We start from the raw sequence: 18,802 nt of genomic DNA, 5'->3' as shown, positions 1-18,802 counted from the left end.
CTCTTTCCTTCCTTCAGTATTCACTTAAGCATTTTCATATTCCAGAACCTAAAAAGCCTCCAGTTTTTGACCAGCCTCTTCAGCCAGCAGCAGCAGAGGAAGGTGATACCCTACAGCTCAGCTGCCATGTCCAAGGATCACAGCCAATACGGATTCAGTGGCTGAAGGCAGGGAGAGAAATAAGAGCTTCAGACAGATGCAACTTCAGCTTTGCTAATGGAGTAGCTCTTCTGGAACTTGCTGCAGTTATCAAATCTGACTCAGGAGAATATGTATGCAAAGCTTCAAATGCAGCTGGCACTGATACTTGCAAATCTAAAGTGACAGTTAAAGGTACAGTAACAGAAAAAATCAAGGCATATGATGGAAATTTAAAACAAAATTCCATCCCACTTTGTTTTCTGTGAAAGAAAAGTTTTAGTAGCAAACAATTAGTATCTTTAATTCTTTGCAAAACATTACAATCTGGGAAGACAGTACATTTAACAATAATTTATATATAAACATCATAAACAGTGGCAGATCAATGTCAAATAAATAGTATATTCTTACTAAAAAGATTGAGAACTTATTTTCTGAATCTTAACACCAAATTTAAGAGAAATGGAAGCCAAATGAATGAAATCAATTGCACATGCATATTTTATAGAAAGGTTGGGAACAGTGCTGTTTATTAAAGGAAAACACAAAAGCAATTTGATTGGCTAATTGCTTCAGGACTGTTACTAATCTAAGACATTCTGACCTTTTAGCTGGAAGTAAATATTCACTAAGCATGATTCCCGCCATGTCTTACCATTGTATAAAAAACATAAGAGTTCAGTAATATATAGAAATATTATCTTTTTCACTACATAGGTAGTCACAAGGCTGAGTACTATGCAAAAGAAAACAAAACAGAATTTAACAGCTCACTGATAAAACAGTGCAGTAAGTCTGATGGTGAAATTTCCAAAAATAGACAGGAAAGAGAATATCTCACTAAAAACTGATCCATTTTAGAAAATCAGACTTCTTCTTTGTATATCCACCTATGAATTTGCACCGATGCAGAATATAAATGTCCTGACCAAAGTTAATTGACAGTACAATATCACTCACAGTAAAATATACATTACTTAAAATGAAAATATTTGCATTTTTATGTCATGTATAATATTTTGTTCCATCTTTGTAATTAATTACTTTTTTACAACTCCTCTGAAAGCATAATCATGCATGAACATAACTATTACATGTAACTATCTGTTTTTTAGAAAAAGCAGCAGCTGCACCAGCAGCTAAGAAAGCCGAAGTAGAAGGAAAGCTTTATTTTGTGTCAGAGCCTCAGAGTATCCAAGTCATGGAAAGTAAGAATGCTTTGCAAAATCTATGTTGTCTTCTATTTACCTATATCTTTTGTTTGAGGTTATGTTCTGCTGTCATAGACAGCTGGAAAGACTTAGCTTCCTAACTTGCATCTCTCTGCAGAGACTGTTGCAACATTTTTTGCAAAAGTTGGAGGAGACCCAATTCCAAATGTTAAATGGATGAAGGGAAAATGGAGGCAACTCAACCAGGGAGGTCGCATTATAATCCAGCAGAGAGGAGATGAAGCCAAACTAGAAATAAAGGATGCAATAAAAACTGACTCTGGCATGTACAAATGTGTAGCTTTTAACCAACATGGTGAAATTGAGAGGAGTGTAAACTTACAAGTTGAAGAAAGAAAGAAAGAAGTTGTTGAAGGGGATCTCAGGGCAAAACTAAAAAGGTATATGGAAAGATTTTGTAGATTAATTTGCCATCAACACAATAGAAACATTTTTTATTGTCTAACTCTGGTCAAGATAAAATTTTTAATTATTTGTTAAATATGAGTTACTACACTAAAATCAGAAACACCTGACTAGACTAAACTAAAGGATTTGACCATACAGGGCAGCTCTAAGCTGGTTGATTTTTTCAGTGATCAGTTTTCTAGGAATGAAGCATTGTATATTTAACATTTGTCATTAATTTGAATAGCACACCAACAAAAAGGAAGGAAGAAGAGGAAGAGCAACCTATTGATATCTTGGAACTTCTCAAAAATGTGGATCCCAAGGAATATGAGAAATATGCTCGCATGTATGGAATTACAGATTTCCGTGGCCTTCTGCAAGCCTTTGAGTTACTGAAGCAAACCCAAGCAGAAGAGAGCCATAGATTGGTAAGATAGAACGTGACTGCAGCATTGGCTTTGTTAGTAGTAACACAGTTTCTTTGAAGAGACCTGGTGTCTATGCCTTGATGTTACTGTGTGTGCAGGAATTTCTGGTTCTTCTTTAGATCTTTTACTTACTGTTCTTAATTTCTTGCATGCTCAAACCCAAGAAGAAGGAATAGGCATTTCTGTCTTCACGACTTGGCTGCAATTTTCAAGATGGGAAGATATGCTAGTTACAGTACAGTTACAGAAAAATTGATGTAGGAACTAATTATGTGTTGGATAAACAAGAGAACTTGACATTTAGAATCCTTTAGTCTTTAAGTATATTCTGCATTTTTACAGGAAATTGAGCTCACAGAAAAAGCTCGAAGAGAAGATCAGGAGTTTGATGAACTTGTAGCTTTTATTCAGCAGCGACTCTCACAGACAGAGGTAAAAAGTTTTGACTGATATGTGAAATATTCAAACACATAACAGGGAACTTGAAATTAATTCAAACTAATATTTTTCAGCCCATTACTCTGATCAGAGACATTGAAAATCAGACGGTTTTAACAGATGAGGATGCTATATTTGAATGTGAGATTAAAATTAACTATCCAGAAATTAAACTTTCCTGGTACAAGGGAACCCAGAAACTTGACTCCAATGACAAATATGAAATTAGAATTGAAGGTGATCGCCACATACTGAGAATCAGGAACTGCCAACTTGAAGATCAGGGAAATTTCAGAATAGTGTGTGGACCACACATTGCCAGTGCCAGGCTAACTGTGATTGGTAAGTGTACTTTCGAAGTACGTATTTAAATTATTTTACACTTTATTTATTCCATTGTTGATGTCTTCTAAAATGTATGTTTTAACATGCTAATAGAACCTGCAGTTGAACGGCATCTTCATGACACTACTTTCAAGGAAGGAAACATATGCACGCTGTCTTGTCAGTTCTCTATCCCAAATGCCAAGTCCCAGTGGTATAGAAATGGGAGACCCATTAAGATAGGAGGGAGATACTCAACACAAGTCTCTGACAAAGTACACAAACTCATCATCAAGGATGTTAGAACAGAAGACCAGGGACAGTATACCTGCAAGCTTGACAATCTAGAAACAACTGCAGATCTGGCCATTGAAGGTTTGTAAACAGATATAGAATCTCTTCATTACAGTAGAGATAAACAGTTTCTGGATGTTCCATTAACAGAACAAATGAAAGTAAAGAAATTTCTTAAAGAGAGCTTCCCAAACTTCGAAATGGACTGAACAAGAAATTTAGCTGTCTTTTCTCTTTGAACAATATGTGACATGCTTGGATAAATTGGTATTTTTAACTAAATCATCATTACTAATGTCCCCTAGCCCTTAAACAGTCAGATTCATACTCGCTTTTATTTTCTTATTCTCTGATACTCTTATATTTTCCTTGGAATTCTTCTTTTTCTTAATTATTCTTTACCTTTAATTTCCTTAATGGCTTCTCTTGTAAAATTTATCTGTACCAGTCTTGTTATAGTTGTACTCTTATGTCTTCTGATCTTCATTCTTACATAGAAAACTTAGAAGATGGATACCTTTTTCTTACTTTACTTTTTGAAGACTTATTGTTATTATCTCTTATTATAATGTAGCTATTACTATGAAAACAATGAGAAGAAATAAGATAAGCTAAATGGCCTGGCAGTTCATAATAATATATCTTTCTTTTTTTTTCTAAAAACAGCGGAACCAATTCAGTTCACAAAGAGTATACAGAACATTGTAGTGAGTGAACACCAGTCTGCAACCTTTGAGTGCGAGGTGTCTTTTGATGATGCAGTTGTGACATGGTATAAAGGACCCACTGAACTGAGAGAGAGTCCTAAGTACAGCTTCAGAAGTGAAGGTCGCTGTCATTATATGACTATTCACAATGTTACTGCAGAAGATGAAGGTAAAAATGCATGGGATATTTTTGCTGACACCATTCTTTTATCTGATTTTGTTGTCTAGGTTTTTAGTGCTAAATAATGCATATAAATATCAACATTCTTGGCTATTGCAGGTGTATATTCTGTAATTGCTCGTCTTGAACCAAGAGGAGAAGCAAGAAGCACCGCAGAGCTCTATCTAGTAACAAAAGGTTAGCAAATTTGCTAAACAAGTTTGTGATCATAGCCATCTGCAAACTTTTGAGTTTGAAATGTCATTCTGGAAAAATAAAGAGTCCTAAAAGAAATCTAATATTCTTTTTCAGAAATCAAACTGGAGTTGAAGCCACCAGGTAAAGATCATGAGCAAGACCGTCACAGGATTGTGTCTAAACTCACATTTAGTGCATTTATTTTTTGCCTTTTGTGCTTTATTTTATATTTTAAAATCCTTTTTTTGAGGTTACAGTAAGTCAAACCTACACCCTGAAAGAATATTCTTTATCCATAGATATGAGGAATTATTTATTCTCATAAATAGTTGCAATGAATACTATGATAATTCCAAAATCACTAATAATAATGTGCCTGGGGTTCTATTTTGTGCAATATGGGAAGCCACATTCTCTAAAAAACAATCTTGTTTGTTTGTTTGTTTGTTTGTTTGAGTGACTGAGGAATAGAACAATTAAGAGGTACCAATGAATAGATTCATTGTCCTCTGAACAACTGAGAAAAAATAACTAAGGAGGAAAAATGGGTAGTAATCATCTCCTTATGATGTAGCATCTTCTCTTCTGAATGTTCTTAAGAGCCTACTCCAAAACAGTGCAAGAATTATTTAGAAATTAAATGAAACAGTATAGGGTCTGGCCAGACTGAAAGATTAATGCAATTAGTTATCTATTCATCAGCTAGGTTATTCTTGAGGAGCAAGCTACAATCCTGCTATACTAGAACAGAAAGGTTAAAGCACTACAAACTACTGTTCTTGGGGACAGCATAGTCAAATCTAATTTTTCCTATTAAGTCAATTAAACATTTTGATTTTCTAGATGTTCCTGATGCCAAGGTCGCAGTTCCACCTCAAAAAACAGCTGAAGGTAGGGTAACAAACCATACTTCTTCAGTAGTGCAGAGTTTTATATCTGTACTGAAGCAGCAGGCCAGTGGGAACCTCAGAGAAAAATCTTAGACAGCTCAGTGATAATATCTAGTTAGTTGTCTCTATACAAATATGATATGAGCAAGTCTTGTCTTGGGTAGGCCTGTTTTGCTGTGTGGAATGTGAAGAGCATATGCAGGTAGTTATAAAGTTTGTATAAAGACAAACAAAAGAAGTTTGTCCTTTCCATCTTGTTTTCATATCAGTCTTGTTCATTCCATCTTGCTTTTATTTCCATTTTTCTCTTTTTATTATTCTTTATTTTCAACTCTTCTTCTTTTCACTACAGAAATATCTTTTAAACAAGCTGTCTGAATTTTTACCCTCTGGAAAAAAAAGGGGAAAAAAAAAAAAGGAAAATATAAATGCTCTTAAAGCCGTGCAATGGATTGCATGTTTATTGCAAATGATCTCTCCCCAGGCTCTGATACTGGACTACAGACTGCAAACTTTACGTATATTTCTGTTACACTCAGTAGTTTATTACAAACTTTAGAAGTTCAATCTTTTTTTTTCATTTCCAGAAAAATTTGGTAAAATGTTTGCAGTGGCAACAAGAGGGGAAAGATTTAATATGTAGATGAATTATTATCAACAAAGATAGGAGAGTGAGGACAGCTAAAAAAATAATGCTAAGAAGGGTTAGGGCTCAAGTTAAGGTGCACTGGGAATTGCCACTCAAAATATATTCTTCCAGCTACAGTAAGCTTTCAGAATAAGCAACATGTTTGCTTTTGTTCTGCAGCTGCAATAAAATAATCTCATCTATTTTCCAAATGCACTAGGATTTTTATTCCTTTACAAGAAACATCATACTCACATTTTATTCTAAATATTTAATTTTTCCTACAAGCTGCCCCTATTCCTATTCTTCTGCCTCTTGTTCCACCACCAGAGGAGAAAAAGCCAGGTACGAATACTTAAAGTATTTGGACACTGTGTACATATTTCATTATGACTTGGTTTAATTAAAGTTGTCTTAAATAAATTGTTTTTAATCAGAAAAAAAGGTTCCAGTAAAGAAAGTCTCCAAAAAGGTGGTTAAAAAAGGTCCTGAAAAAGTCCCACCACCTGAAGGTAAACTTTTTATCTTTTTTTTATAACTTTTCAAAAAATAGTAAGATTAACTTATAGAAACAAGGTCATTTGTTTCAAGTTACCTTGAATCAATCAAATCTGTTTGATTTTATCTCTATGTTAAAAAAATACACATTTAAAATCTGACCTGATTAAAACTGCTTAAAAAATAATCACTTCCTTAAACCATCTGTGAGGGCAAAATAATTTCATTAACTGTGAATATCCAATACACCCTGCAAATACCAAGTTATGATATGCATAATCTATTTTTTAAAATATTTTAAGTTCCTATGGTGCTGCCAGAGAAGCCCAAAGAGATCAAAATAACTTCCATGGCAAGGAGAGAAGAGATTCATGAAGAAAAAAAGGAAATATATGATAAGCCCCAAGAAACTTATGAGGAATGGGAGGAAGATTATGGAGAAGACCATGATTATTATGTCAAGGAAGAAGGCTATGATGAAGGGGAAGAGGAATGGGAAGAAGCTTATGAGAAAAGAGAAGTGACTTATGAAGAAAAACGAATAATTCATGAAGAAGGTATTTTAATTATCATACCATTTTATTTCTTCTCTTTTCTCATATTTATTATTAAGCTGCAAAGTTTTTGATCCAAGCAGTATTTTTTGAATTTTTTTGGTTGGTTGATTTGTTGGGGTTTTTTTGTTAAAATAACTTGAACCTTAATATGCTGCTAAGTTTTAACTGGCACTTGATAATAAGAGGAGGGCTCTAGTATAGCAAAGTATAGATGCAGATAGAAATTGATCCACTATCATTTTAGTTGCCAATGGACTTTGCAGATTGGGGCATCTTTAAAACCTAATACATGTTAGTAGTTCGTAAAGTTATGTGTAATTTTATGTTGTTTTGGATATTTCTTCTATCATTATCATCTATTCTGGAAAAACTTGATGTAGGTTAAATGTTTGACACATTAATTACTTCATGTTAATAGCTGTATTTTGAAATTCTTTGCATGCAAGAATTGGGTAGTAGTAACATGTATGCCTCTAGGAACAAAATTTGGCTTTGATAAGAAACCATCAAACTTGAAAATAAGCAGAAGATTTTGCTGCAGCAATCTGATCTCCAAAACACTGTGTTTTTTTTCAACTTCGTAAACTTATAATTGTGTAACTAATAACTTTTGAGTGTACTGAGCCTTTACACAAGACATTTTTCATCATTAAGCAATGTCATTACTTTTAAAGTGGTTGAAGTTCCTAAGAAGCCTGTGCCTGAGCGAAAACCACCAGCCATTACAGCTGAAAAGAAGGAAAAGAAAGAAGTAACAGTTCGTAAAGGTATGCCTTTCCTGCAAAACCAGCAGGAACATGCAGATTAAGATCTCTCATACATTTCCTTCAAGCTGAACTGTAGTGGTTATTCATATTTCTATGAAAATGAGAGAATTCTCTTTATGTTGGACCGTGACATGAGCAAGGCTCATGGCAACCCTTCCTCTTCTTCAACCTTATATTTTCAAGCAGAGAGAGAATAGTGGCAATGGTGATTGAAACAAGACAAGACTTCCTGGCAAAATCAATCTGAGCTTCAGTTATCTTTCCTTCTCACTGTATATTAACCACGAGCGTGCATGAGGCCTTTGAGACAGTGAACACTGTACTTTTGAGAAGTGTCCTCCGTTTAGATCACTGTATACCTTTCAGGGGAGGGTGAGCCTTTACCACCACTGTTCACCACCAGTGAACAACGTGCTGAACAATGTACAGTATGCACATGGGTTATAACATCCTAGACAACAAAATAGCCAGTTCTACTTGGTTTGTATAAAGAAAATAATTTGCAAGAATATTTAAACAATAAATATCTCTGAATCACTTATAGTTGTCAAGAAACCTGTTGATGAAAAAGTAGAGATAACCACTCAGAGGGTTGCAGAAGAAAAGGTCAAACGAGCTGAGGGTAACTACTGTTTAATTATCTTAATACCATCTTTACATGAAAGTAATTGTTACTTAGCTAATCTGCATATGCTTTATATTCATTTAAAATGAGTCTGATCATTTTTTCAGTCTTTGAAACATCTAATAAAAGCTTCTGCTGAATTGTCTAAAAGGAATATGAAAAGCCTTTTAGGGGAAAATACTAAGTGCCGATGTTAACTACCAATGCTTTAAGAAAGGAAGTGAGTGTAAAATTGTGGTGGGTGAAATGGTATGTTTCGTTGCAAACTGAAGATGTGAAATCCTTATCTTCCTCTGAGTTCCATCTTGACCTGTCTACCAGGTTCCCTTTGGTTAATTGTTCAGTTATGGACCAAAGGTGTATCCTTATTCTCTTGCTAACCATCTCCTCTTGTATAGCATTTCTCATTTTCCAGCAAGTTTGTTAACTGCAATTCAGTATATGTCAGGATATGACCTGTGTACTAAACACCCTGCATTACCCAGCATCTTTAGAAGCAAACACATACCTTCTGCTGCTTTGCATGGTTCCAAGGAGCTTGATTAACTGCTGAGTTAGATAATATTTGTCTTGATGTTTTTTCAACACCATTCCCAGATAGCTGTAGACTTATTTTGATCTCTTTGCTAAATATATGACTGAGTAGCAAAATTTTAACGCCAACAGTTACCAAGAAAGTTCTACCATCAAAACCTACACCAATGATCATTGAGGAAAAAGTTATGAAAAAGGAAGGTACAGATCAACCACTTTCAATTTCAATTGCAGTTTACATTTTTTTCAGCACCCTGTGTGTTCTTGTGCTTCTTGTGAATACATGGGCTGGTGTGTATGTACCTGGATCTACACTACTAGTCATGCTGTGACTTGCCTCAGTGTTTAAATCTTTCATAAAGTCTGTTTTTAACATGTTTGTGACTAGCCTTTTGATTTTTGTTTAAACTGCCTACAGCACTGTGATTTGCCTTCTTCTTCAACTATTCTGCCTACTAGCCTATGTTTACACCATAATCACCCAGTGCCCCGAAATTTCCTTGAAGAACCAACTTTGGAATTCTTCTGACATATTATTTCCAAAAGCCTATGCATGCATTTATTTTAAATTTTCAAATTAAAGATGTCTGTATCTTTAGTCTTTAACAGATACTAAATATTATGCTTGTATGCTTGTTTTGTGTGCAGTATTTCAGAATATGAATACTGACTGTCTAAATATGTCTAAGACTTAAATGTGCAACACAGGTACAGATTTGATAAAAACTCACATGTTGACTACCACTAATGTGGATCTAGAATATAAAATACTAAAACAAAATCCTATCTTTAAAGTACCGACAGTAGAAACATGGACTGTTTCAGAAGAAAAGATGTCGGTTTCTGTCCACAGAGAAGAAGAGTATTCATATGTAACAGGTATGTACAAAACCAAAAATCTGTGTACCCAAATTAAAACAATCTTTCAATCCTACTAGATTTTTCTTAATCAATTTTAATGTATAGCAAATCACATATTTAGACACATCATATATTTGTCTTTCAATATGCATTGCTTCTTTTTGCTCATTGTGTTATGTAGCCTCAGTTTTCTTTAAATTATTAGATGTCAACATTTCAACTATTTTATCTTAACATTGTTTAAATGCTTTTCTTTGAAGAGCCAACAGAGCATGAGAAAACAGTTGAAGAAAGATTCTTTGAAGCTGTTTACCCAATTGAAGGTAGATTGATTAAGAATAAGAGGCTATTCAATATTTAAGATTTTAAAAACAATTTAAATCTGCAGTTAATCAAAACTCAGTATAAGACTTGCACATGCTGTTGTTTTTCTGAAGGAAATATTTTACATATTAGCATATGTGTTTCACTGACACTTGTGTACTGGAGACACATAATATCTCCATAAAAGCTTTTAATATTTACTACAGACATTGATATTTCCTATCTCCAAATTTAATATCTTTAAAATTCTTATTGTAGCACATAAGGAAGTTGAAGAGGAGGAGGAAGAAGAGGAAGAAGTAGAAGAAATTTCTACAGAACTGGAGATCCCTCACATTGAAGGTGAATAAAATCTTTATACCATCATGTGCTCCATTTTTCTGAAATTTCACATTATCTGCCTGTACCACTCTTCACCAAAGGATAGCAAATCAGAACTCAGATCTTTCCATCTTTCTATGACTCTACTTTCAAAAGTTAAAACACTGCTGCATTTCTAAATATAATCTTTCTTCATCACTGCTTTAAATAATTCTTTGAATAGCTTTATTTTTTTGAGAAAGGCATATTGTATCTGTTCAATAAAACACCATATTTTTTGACATAGTGTTTGCTTACCCAGTGTGTTGAAAGTAGCCTACTGTGATTTACCAAATATTTTTACTGTCACCTAAGTGTTCACCAACTATGTCTTTAAAGTGCCTGAGATACCAAAGAGGCATGTTCCAGAAGAAAGAAAGCCTGTTCCTGTCCCTGTTCCTAAAAAAGAAACTCCACCAGGTAAATTTACTTAAGGTATTTCTACTGCCCTCGTAAAAAAAAAAAAAAAAAAAAAAAAAAAAAACAACAATTTTATTAGTGTTTTCTATCCCCCCCGGAAAAAAAAAAAAAAAAAAAAAAAACCCACACAAAAACGCCAACTGAATGACAAAGGAAGACTTTCATTATACTATTCTTCATGTTTTCTTGAATATATTTATTAATTTACTCTCTATGTGCCTTTGGATTTGCATTATTTGATTTTGCATTAACTCCATTACCTCCATACTGTCACTTTTTCCTTAGTGCTATAACTTAGCTTACTATAAATTACTATAACTATAACTTACCTTTGCCTCAGCTTTGGCCTTTGTCCTTCCTAACAGTCTTGTGCTTGTTGTTTGTATTTAGACTGTCGGCTTTGGCAGACAAGCTTATGGGTGTTTTTACTTTGAATGCAATGAAAGGTAATAGTGCAGAAATGTTAACACTGGAATTTTATACTGCATCATAGCGTCTTTCCCCTATAGTCCACTGTATGTTCAAAAGGTTGTACATTGTATTGTGTTACAGTGGCCAGTTCCTTGTCCAGACCCTATGTTCTGTAAAGCAATCTTGGATTAGTGAAATCTGGATAAGTGATCCAAAAACTAAAGCTCTCTCACTTTGACAGTATTTTCCAAAGTGCCTGAAGTTCCTAAGAAACTTGTTCCAGAAAAGAAAGTTGCTGTTGCTAAAAAGGAGGTGGTTCCCCCGGCAAAAGGTACAGCATCTTTTGAATGTGGGCTTTAACCAGTCCTGTACTACTGTGTTGTTTTCCTAACTTCTATTCACTTCTCAGTATGAGCATATGATAAATGTAGACCTTGTGTGTTATGTTGTGTGTCTGTTCTCATCTAAGACAAGCCCAAGTCTTAAACAAATTTTAATATCTTTAAAGTTCCTGAAGTGCCTAAAAAACCTGTGCCTGAAGAAAAAGAACATGTTCCTGTTCCCAAAGAACCTCCACGAGTCAAAGGTATACCTACTGAAGTACATGTACTTGTTGAATATCTTTCTAATTATTTTTGTTACCCTGTATGTAAATGGGTTTGTGTTAGAAACTGATCCTTCATGTATAATTATCTGTGTATATAACAGGTTTTTAAGGCCAGGTAACATATTCAAGCTGCTCTTTCTTCAGTTAAGAAATCAATTTTAAAGCACTTGATAGGCTTCCAGAGACTGGTTTGTTTGTTTGGGTTTTTTTTCCTCAAATATATGTTGCTTTTGTCTCATACCCATCTATGTTAAGTGTATGAACGTGTTATGTGGTATGTCTTGATATTCTTATAAATGGATTAATGCAATTCTACAATACTCCAATAAACCTTTGAAATACAGAATTCAGTTATCTTACATTTTATCTTTTCTAAATGTCAGACGTGCCTAAGAGAGTTCCTCCAGAGAAAAAAATTGCTGTTCCCAAAAGAGAGGAAGCTCCACCACCTAAAGGTACACTTAAATAAATAACATTCTTTACTTGTTATCTTAAACATCTTGTTTATGTCCAATTTTGGTTTTGTGAATCTGGGTTTAACTGTGTTTTGGTTACATTAGCTATGTATCTTTTGTGTCAGTTTTGTGGATAGCTGTGCTATAGATGCAGCCCTAAACCATCTGTAATTTTAGCTACTTAATATTGTTATAATTCATATCTCTGAAGTGCCAGAAGTACCTAAGAAGCCAGCTCCAGAAGAAAAAATACCACATGTTCCTAAAGTAGAAGAAGCTCCACCTGCAAAAGGTAAAATATTATTCACTATTATGTTGTTTATTGTAGTCTAGAATATTGCATTTGTCTCAGCTTGCTCAGCTGTGGCGTTTCATAAGCAAAATATGTCCATATGTAATCTTTTTAAATGATTCATTTCTGTTACGTGATGCTTTTCCCAGTTTTGCACTTTAAAGCTCCTAAAACTAAATACTTTTTTTAAAGTGCCTGCAGTTCCTAAGAAGCCTGTCCCTAAAGAAAAAGTATCTCCTGCTGTTCCTAAAAAAGTTGAGGCTCCTCCAGCTAGAGGTATGCTTTCCAGTAGAAGGAAAGAAGATGCTGTTTCTCAGCTTCTGTTTATATGTTCTGTATTGTTATCAGTCAGTGATTTGTGCTTCCCCTGTGAATTCTGCTGTTCTGATATAGTGGCAATGAATCTTTACAGTGTGTTGTATCTGTTGTGCAATACTTAAAAATATATATTTGTAAATATTGAATCTCTATTACATGTTATGTGCTCAGTACCCTTAAACAATTCTTTGGAAACTTAGATTTAGCATTGTGCCACATTGCTTTCACAATGGAATTAGAAAAGCGTTATTATCTTTCAAAGTGCCTGAAGTGCAGAAGAAAGCCACTTTTGAAGAAAGACTGCTTATTACAGAAGAAAGAGTCTCTGTTGCCATTCCAGAGGAAATCCCACCACCTGAAGGTACACTATAAAGAGACACTAGTGAAAAACTTGTGTTTTGTCTGCAAGTCTGTTGTTCTAAGACCAAGATCAAAATACACACCCAAAAAAAAAAAAGCCAAAAAAACCCCACAAAACCAAGAAAACAACCATACACCTGTATGAGTTTTGTGTTGAACATTTTACAGACTTGCAGACAACTAGGAGCATCCTGAGTGCCATTTACCATTTCAGTCTTGAATGCCAGGATCACACCCCTTTGACATGAATGGAAACTCTACCACTGAATACACTGATCTTCAGATCAGACGCTCATGAAATTATAGGAAGAAGTATGGGTGTTGAGTGTTCAGATTAGGCTCTGCTAGTTAGGACTGTAACCATCCATTTGTCATACTCCCCACAAAGCGCTCTGTAGCCCTGCAGATAATCATACTATTTCTTTCTGCAGTGTTTGATTCTTATCAACTCTTCTAGTTCAAATTATTATAGTCAAGGAAGGTTGAGATTAGTCGTTTTAAGTTAGTATAATTCCACAAAATATCTACTTCAAGATAGATGAAATCTAAATTTTGACCATTTTTATATCCCATTATTAACTAGCCAGTCAAGACAATTTGCATATTCTATTAAAAAGCGTAGATGAGTTTTTAAAAGCAGATATCTAAGTTATATATCTAAAACATGAACATGCAAATAGGAATTCATATGGATACAAGCAGTGATAATTTCTGTCTCCATCGAATTAATCTTCTACCCCAGAACAAGTTGGTGTTTTCCCTGATACAGTCACGTTTGTAGATGTGCGCACACTTAACTTCCTTTTCAGTTCTTGACCTATCCTTTTCATCTTCTTCCTGTCCTTCTTACTTCCATGTAACTGGATCATGGAGCAACCTCTAACTCTTTGACTGTTGTTTCCCCCTTCAGCTGTTGTGAGGGGGAAGTCTGGGGAGCTGAAGCATTCTGATGGACTGACATCAGATCAGTGAAGGATATTTGAGAGATAAAACAGCATACAATAGGGTATTTGGGGCATGGACAAAGCACATCATTTAGAACAAATCATACATATGTGTGTGCACAGCACTTTCTGTATTGTATGTGTATCTGTCATTGTCATATAGAACTTATAAGAATTGGTCTTCATCTTCTCCATCCATTGATCTGTCCCTCCCTCCCTCCATCCACCAAAAATACTGAAACTAATAATTTTCTTTAAAGAACCAACAATTGAAGAATGGGCTGAAGAAGAAATGGAGGAAGTGTCTATTTCCATTCACAGAGAAGAGGTTTCTGAAGGTACGATCATAAATCAGGAATACTAGGCAAACACAAAAATTTTTGCTTTGTACCAAAAATAGTGTGGATTAATATCTACTCTATTCATAAAGAAAAGTTTACTACTACATAAATATGCTTCAGAGCTTGCAAACTTTAATACTAAGAATGTTTGTAATTTCTATTACTTGCTTTTGAAAAGTGTAGTAGTTAATCCTGTTTTAATATAGTGAAAATAATGAGGTGTCTCTTTGATGTAGAGAATTATCAGCCCTTCTAAAAATTCTGTTGGAAGTTCCTCTTCCACCAGGTTGCCTGGATGAAGTAAAGGTCCTTCAGAATATCATGGTGCACTCTGTTTCCTTAGATCATTTCATCATAAAATGACTAAATTGTTTCTACCTGTAAGTTTATTGGTGGTAACATAATACTGTGAAGGATGGTAGCATACACTGATTGACTCAATTTCTGGTACAAGTGACACCGTGGGAAGTATTTTCAATGGATGGCTTTTAGACAAGGAATTTTCTCGGTATTAGGGAAGAGAGGCTTTCTCAAAGCTAACATATTCCAGCAGAAGTGAACTAATGTCCAGAGGAATGGAAAGTGCTGATCTCATATTTCAAATGCTGAGCATTTTCAGGTACCACAGAAATACAAGATGAGAGAGCAGTCTCAGCTCCATTTAAGTTACTTGGAGTTTTTCTATTGGCTTCAGAGGGAGCAAGATGATTTTAAGCACACTGTTTATTCTTGTCTTACAAATACTTTGTTGCTTACCAGGCCATACAGACAGTGCTAGACATCAAATATTTAAACTCAGATGTGTTTGTGCTTTGTTTTTGTTTGTTTGGTTGGTTGGGTTTTGTTATTATTATTTTCTTTTACTCTTTTTAAGTGACTGAAGAAGAGTCTTACTACATAGAGGAGAGGGTAACTGTTCCAAAAAGAGAGGAAGCCCTCCCCACTAAAGGTATATGTTCTTTTCATTACAAAATATTGGTTGTTTCTTCATTCTGAACATTATGTTGCTACTATATCTTTATTTCTATTTGTGCTTTTTTGTATTAGGGAAATGTCTACATGTTATAGTGATACTACTCTTCTTTGTAAAACTATGTGTTGTAAAACTATGTATTGTAATCTTTTAAAGTGCTTGAGAAGCATAGGAGAGTTGTCCCTGAGCCAAAAGTTCCAGCTGCCCCTAAGGAAGCTCCAGGAGTTAAAGGTACAAACCAGTTCCTCATCTGGGTGATGTCTCTTCAAGGGCATTATGTTTGTCTTACTGTCATGTTTGTAAGTGTTGACATGGGTAGTGTCTGCTCCCAGTGATGAACATCTTGTATTCCATCTTATACTATGAAATGTGTTGTTTGTGTTAACTCAGTAAAACTCATTGTGATGTAGTAAACAATTACAAATATTACACCTTAATATTCTTTCTCATCTTCCTTCTTATCTTACTAATTTTTCTGAAGTTCCTGAAGTTCATAAGAAGGCAGTTCCTAAAGAGAAAGTACCTGTCCCTGTGCCTAAAAAAATTGAGGTTACACGAGCAAGAGGTATAACAGTGGGTTTTTTCCTGTTTTCCTGTTGCAAAAAATGCTTTTTTTGCTGCAGTCTGTCTTTAACATACATGTATGTTGATAAAACATATATGTCATATATCAAATTTCTTCAACATTAAACATATACTTACGTCCATTTGTGTATAATGTGGCCTGTGTCATCTGGAGATTTATGTGTTATTTAATCTTTTATCTTATGCCTCTCTGTGAAATCAATCACATTTTCTAAAGTTGCACAATCTTTTTTAAGAACCTGCAGAAGAACGGGTGCCCACTTTTGAGGTAGAAGTTGAAGAACCTCCATCAACCAAAGGTAAACAAACTGAGAATGTAATTATAATTTTTTATTAGGCCTTCCAGTATTTGTGTGTAGTCATTTTAATTAAATAAATTTTTGTTTGTTAATATCTGTAACCTCTGTCTGGATGTCCTCTTTTTTTTACTATTTACTCCTTTTTGTGCTATGGCTGTAAAGTAGACTCTTCTGCAGTGTCTCATTTTTGTTGGTGTTAAAGTTTACTTAGCATTTTCTTTTTAAAAACATCAGACTAAGTAGAAAAAACTTACATATTTCCGCATTTCAAATATTGCAATTAAATATTCTTACACTTATTATTTTTAAGTGACTGAAGTGCACAGGAAAATTATCACAGAAGAAAAAGTTGCAGTTGCTAAAAAAGAAGAAGCTCCACCAAAAAGAGGTATATAATTTTTCAGAGCTACTCAAGAGAAGTCTTGTTTCAGAATACTGATTTATTATTATAATGTCTTATTGTCTAACACAAGCTGTAATGTTCAGTGTTTGCTGTCATTTTTTTGACCTGAAGAATTGTCTCTGCATTTGTGTTTTGTCATCTGATTATGTTCATAAACTGTGATTAAATCAAAATCTTTTAAGTTAAACTTTTTCTTTAAAAAATGCCAGCAGTGCCCAAGAAGCCTGTGCCAGAAGAGAAAGTACCAGTTCCAATTTCACGGAAAGTGGCAGCTCCACCAGCTACAGGTACACAAGTTCTTTTGAAAGTAGAGACAGCTTCTAAATATCAGATGTTCATGTACCTCATACTCACCACCTGTCTGGTTAATCAAATACCAGTTTCTCCTGTTCTGACTATAAATGGAAAGGACCTTTGTCTTCTCCCCTGCCAAAGAAAGCAGAAGGTGATGGAGAACAGTCACACACCTGCATTCCTTGAATTTAGTAACCACTAATTAACTTCATTGATCACTCTGGCTGCTTAAGAACTTTGGAAAGCTGAGTGAAGACATTTATTCAGTGAAAAAAAATCTATGTTTTATAACAATCAATATTCAGGAACAGTTTTCAAACTTACAAATAAGTCCTCTGTTCCTGTGATTTTCTTGTGCTTGAAAGTCATTTTGTTATGTGTCCTCTTTGTGTGGTGTTCTGTGGATTAATTACATTTCTGAAGAGCCTAGAGGCAATTAATTTACATCTTACTTTCATCTCAATCATTCCATGCTACTTCATGACGTATGAATATGCTGTTTGCTTTTTGAAGTGTTTTGGTCTATATACCTATGATGGTGTGTATTTTTTAATAGGTATTATTTTAAGATATAACTATATTTCAACTGTTAATAAAATTGTATGGTGTTTCAAAGTGCTTAATTTATCTGGGGAATTTATTCCTGGAACCCCCCCAGATTATTAGTCCTGAAAATAATTAATGCATATCTTGTTGCTGGTCATTTTCTCTGTTAATTTAAATGTCTTTATGTTTGGTGTGATTGTTGTGTTTATTATAAGTATCTTTGCTATGTAAATGTGTACTATTTCCCCATAATTGTTTGTCTGCAATTCATTTTTATGAACTTCAGAAAGTGTGTGACTTCTTTTAGTATTTAGTATTCTTACAATCAATATCTTTAAAATGCCAGAAGCACCAAAGAAAATTGTCAGAGAAGAAAGAGTATCCATTGCTGTTCCAAAAAGAAAAGTGTCTCCACCACCAGAAGGTACTCCTGCCCATGGATTAACCTATGAATAGAATGTCCTCATGCAATACCACCAGAGCCTCAAGCCTGCTGCTCTGGCACCGTTCTTGAAGTTCTAGTGTTAGAATCATAGAAACAATTAGGTTGGAAAAGACCATTAAGGTCATCGAGTCCAACCTTTAACCTAATACCACCAAGTCCACCACTATGTTCAGACCTGTGCCAAGGGAACCTTAACAAGGCTTTGAGAAACACTAGAGACATATTTTTCCCAATTACTCTGGGTGTGGAAGGTGTCAGGAAATGATAACTAGTTTTCTAATAAACCCCAAATGGAGTATTTCTTATTGTACATGATACTGCATCAGAGTTAAACATTAACGTTAGACTCTGTGTTTGAAGTACCAACAGAAGAACAACACTGGGCTGTGTCAGAGGAAGTATCCATTTCTCTTCACACAGAAAAGGAGATTTCATACACAGGTATGAACAGAATGAAAAGATCCTATGTTCAAATGTACACCTTTTAAACTATTAAAAAAAAAAAAAAGAAAGAGACAACAAAACACAGTTTCATGCCCTGTGCAGATCACCAGTTTATCCTGAAAGTGGAGCTTGTAGAATATCACAGAAAAGTATTCCATTCTCATGAAAGGCTTAAATCTTTCGTCCTGGTTTACTCCTGTTGTCATAGAAGAAGCCTAACCATTTCACTAGGTCCTCGTTTGAAAATCTTGTCACCTGTCTGGCCTTTGAGGGGAAACAAGGTAGCCTTTTCCTTCATTTATACTAACA

At 34.6% G+C, this 18,802-nt stretch overlaps 1 protein-coding gene across 1 annotated transcript in view; it reads left to right on the top strand.

Moving 5' to 3' along the window:
• Window positions 1–17: 17 nt before the first annotated feature.
• The window catches only part of LOC104515470 (titin-like), a gene marked incomplete at both ends in the record, with an annotated part of 40,323 nt that continues 21,538 nt past the window's right edge, over window positions 18–18,802 (top strand). The window contains 34 exons of the mRNA XM_010159452.1: window positions 18–333; window positions 1,257–1,349; window positions 1,471–1,753; window positions 2,008–2,191; window positions 2,534–2,623; window positions 2,704–2,971; window positions 3,068–3,328; window positions 3,914–4,123; window positions 4,235–4,312; window positions 4,427–4,453; window positions 5,156–5,203; window positions 6,119–6,175; window positions 6,268–6,342; window positions 6,631–6,885; window positions 7,560–7,652; window positions 8,197–8,274; window positions 8,944–9,012; window positions 9,607–9,690; window positions 9,933–9,995; window positions 10,255–10,338; window positions 10,696–10,776; window positions 11,429–11,518; window positions 11,696–11,773; window positions 12,178–12,249; window positions 12,461–12,541; window positions 12,734–12,817; window positions 13,122–13,220; window positions 14,424–14,501; window positions 15,379–15,453; window positions 15,634–15,708; window positions 16,299–16,361; window positions 16,672–16,749; window positions 16,977–17,051; window positions 17,912–18,028. Of these exons, the coding sequence (XP_010157754.1) occupies window positions 18–333; window positions 1,257–1,349; window positions 1,471–1,753; window positions 2,008–2,191; window positions 2,534–2,623; window positions 2,704–2,971; window positions 3,068–3,328; window positions 3,914–4,123; window positions 4,235–4,312; window positions 4,427–4,453; window positions 5,156–5,203; window positions 6,119–6,175; window positions 6,268–6,342; window positions 6,631–6,885; window positions 7,560–7,652; window positions 8,197–8,274; window positions 8,944–9,012; window positions 9,607–9,690; window positions 9,933–9,995; window positions 10,255–10,338; window positions 10,696–10,776; window positions 11,429–11,518; window positions 11,696–11,773; window positions 12,178–12,249; window positions 12,461–12,541; window positions 12,734–12,817; window positions 13,122–13,220; window positions 14,424–14,501; window positions 15,379–15,453; window positions 15,634–15,708; window positions 16,299–16,361; window positions 16,672–16,749; window positions 16,977–17,051; window positions 17,912–18,028 (3,862 nt within the window). The remainder of the gene's footprint in view (window positions 334–1,256; window positions 1,350–1,470; window positions 1,754–2,007; window positions 2,192–2,533; window positions 2,624–2,703; window positions 2,972–3,067; window positions 3,329–3,913; window positions 4,124–4,234; window positions 4,313–4,426; window positions 4,454–5,155; window positions 5,204–6,118; window positions 6,176–6,267; window positions 6,343–6,630; window positions 6,886–7,559; window positions 7,653–8,196; window positions 8,275–8,943; window positions 9,013–9,606; window positions 9,691–9,932; window positions 9,996–10,254; window positions 10,339–10,695; window positions 10,777–11,428; window positions 11,519–11,695; window positions 11,774–12,177; window positions 12,250–12,460; window positions 12,542–12,733; window positions 12,818–13,121; window positions 13,221–14,423; window positions 14,502–15,378; window positions 15,454–15,633; window positions 15,709–16,298; window positions 16,362–16,671; window positions 16,750–16,976; window positions 17,052–17,911; window positions 18,029–18,802) is intronic.

This window comes from Eurypyga helias, unplaced genomic scaffold (genome assembly GCF_000690775.1).
Source record: "Eurypyga helias isolate BGI_N326 unplaced genomic scaffold, ASM69077v1 scaffold37049, whole genome shotgun sequence".
In the NCBI taxonomy this organism is placed as follows: domain Eukaryota; kingdom Metazoa; phylum Chordata; class Aves; order Eurypygiformes; family Eurypygidae; genus Eurypyga; species Eurypyga helias.
Note: the sequence above shows the minus strand (reverse complement) of the source record. Positions and strands in the feature narration are given on the sequence as shown.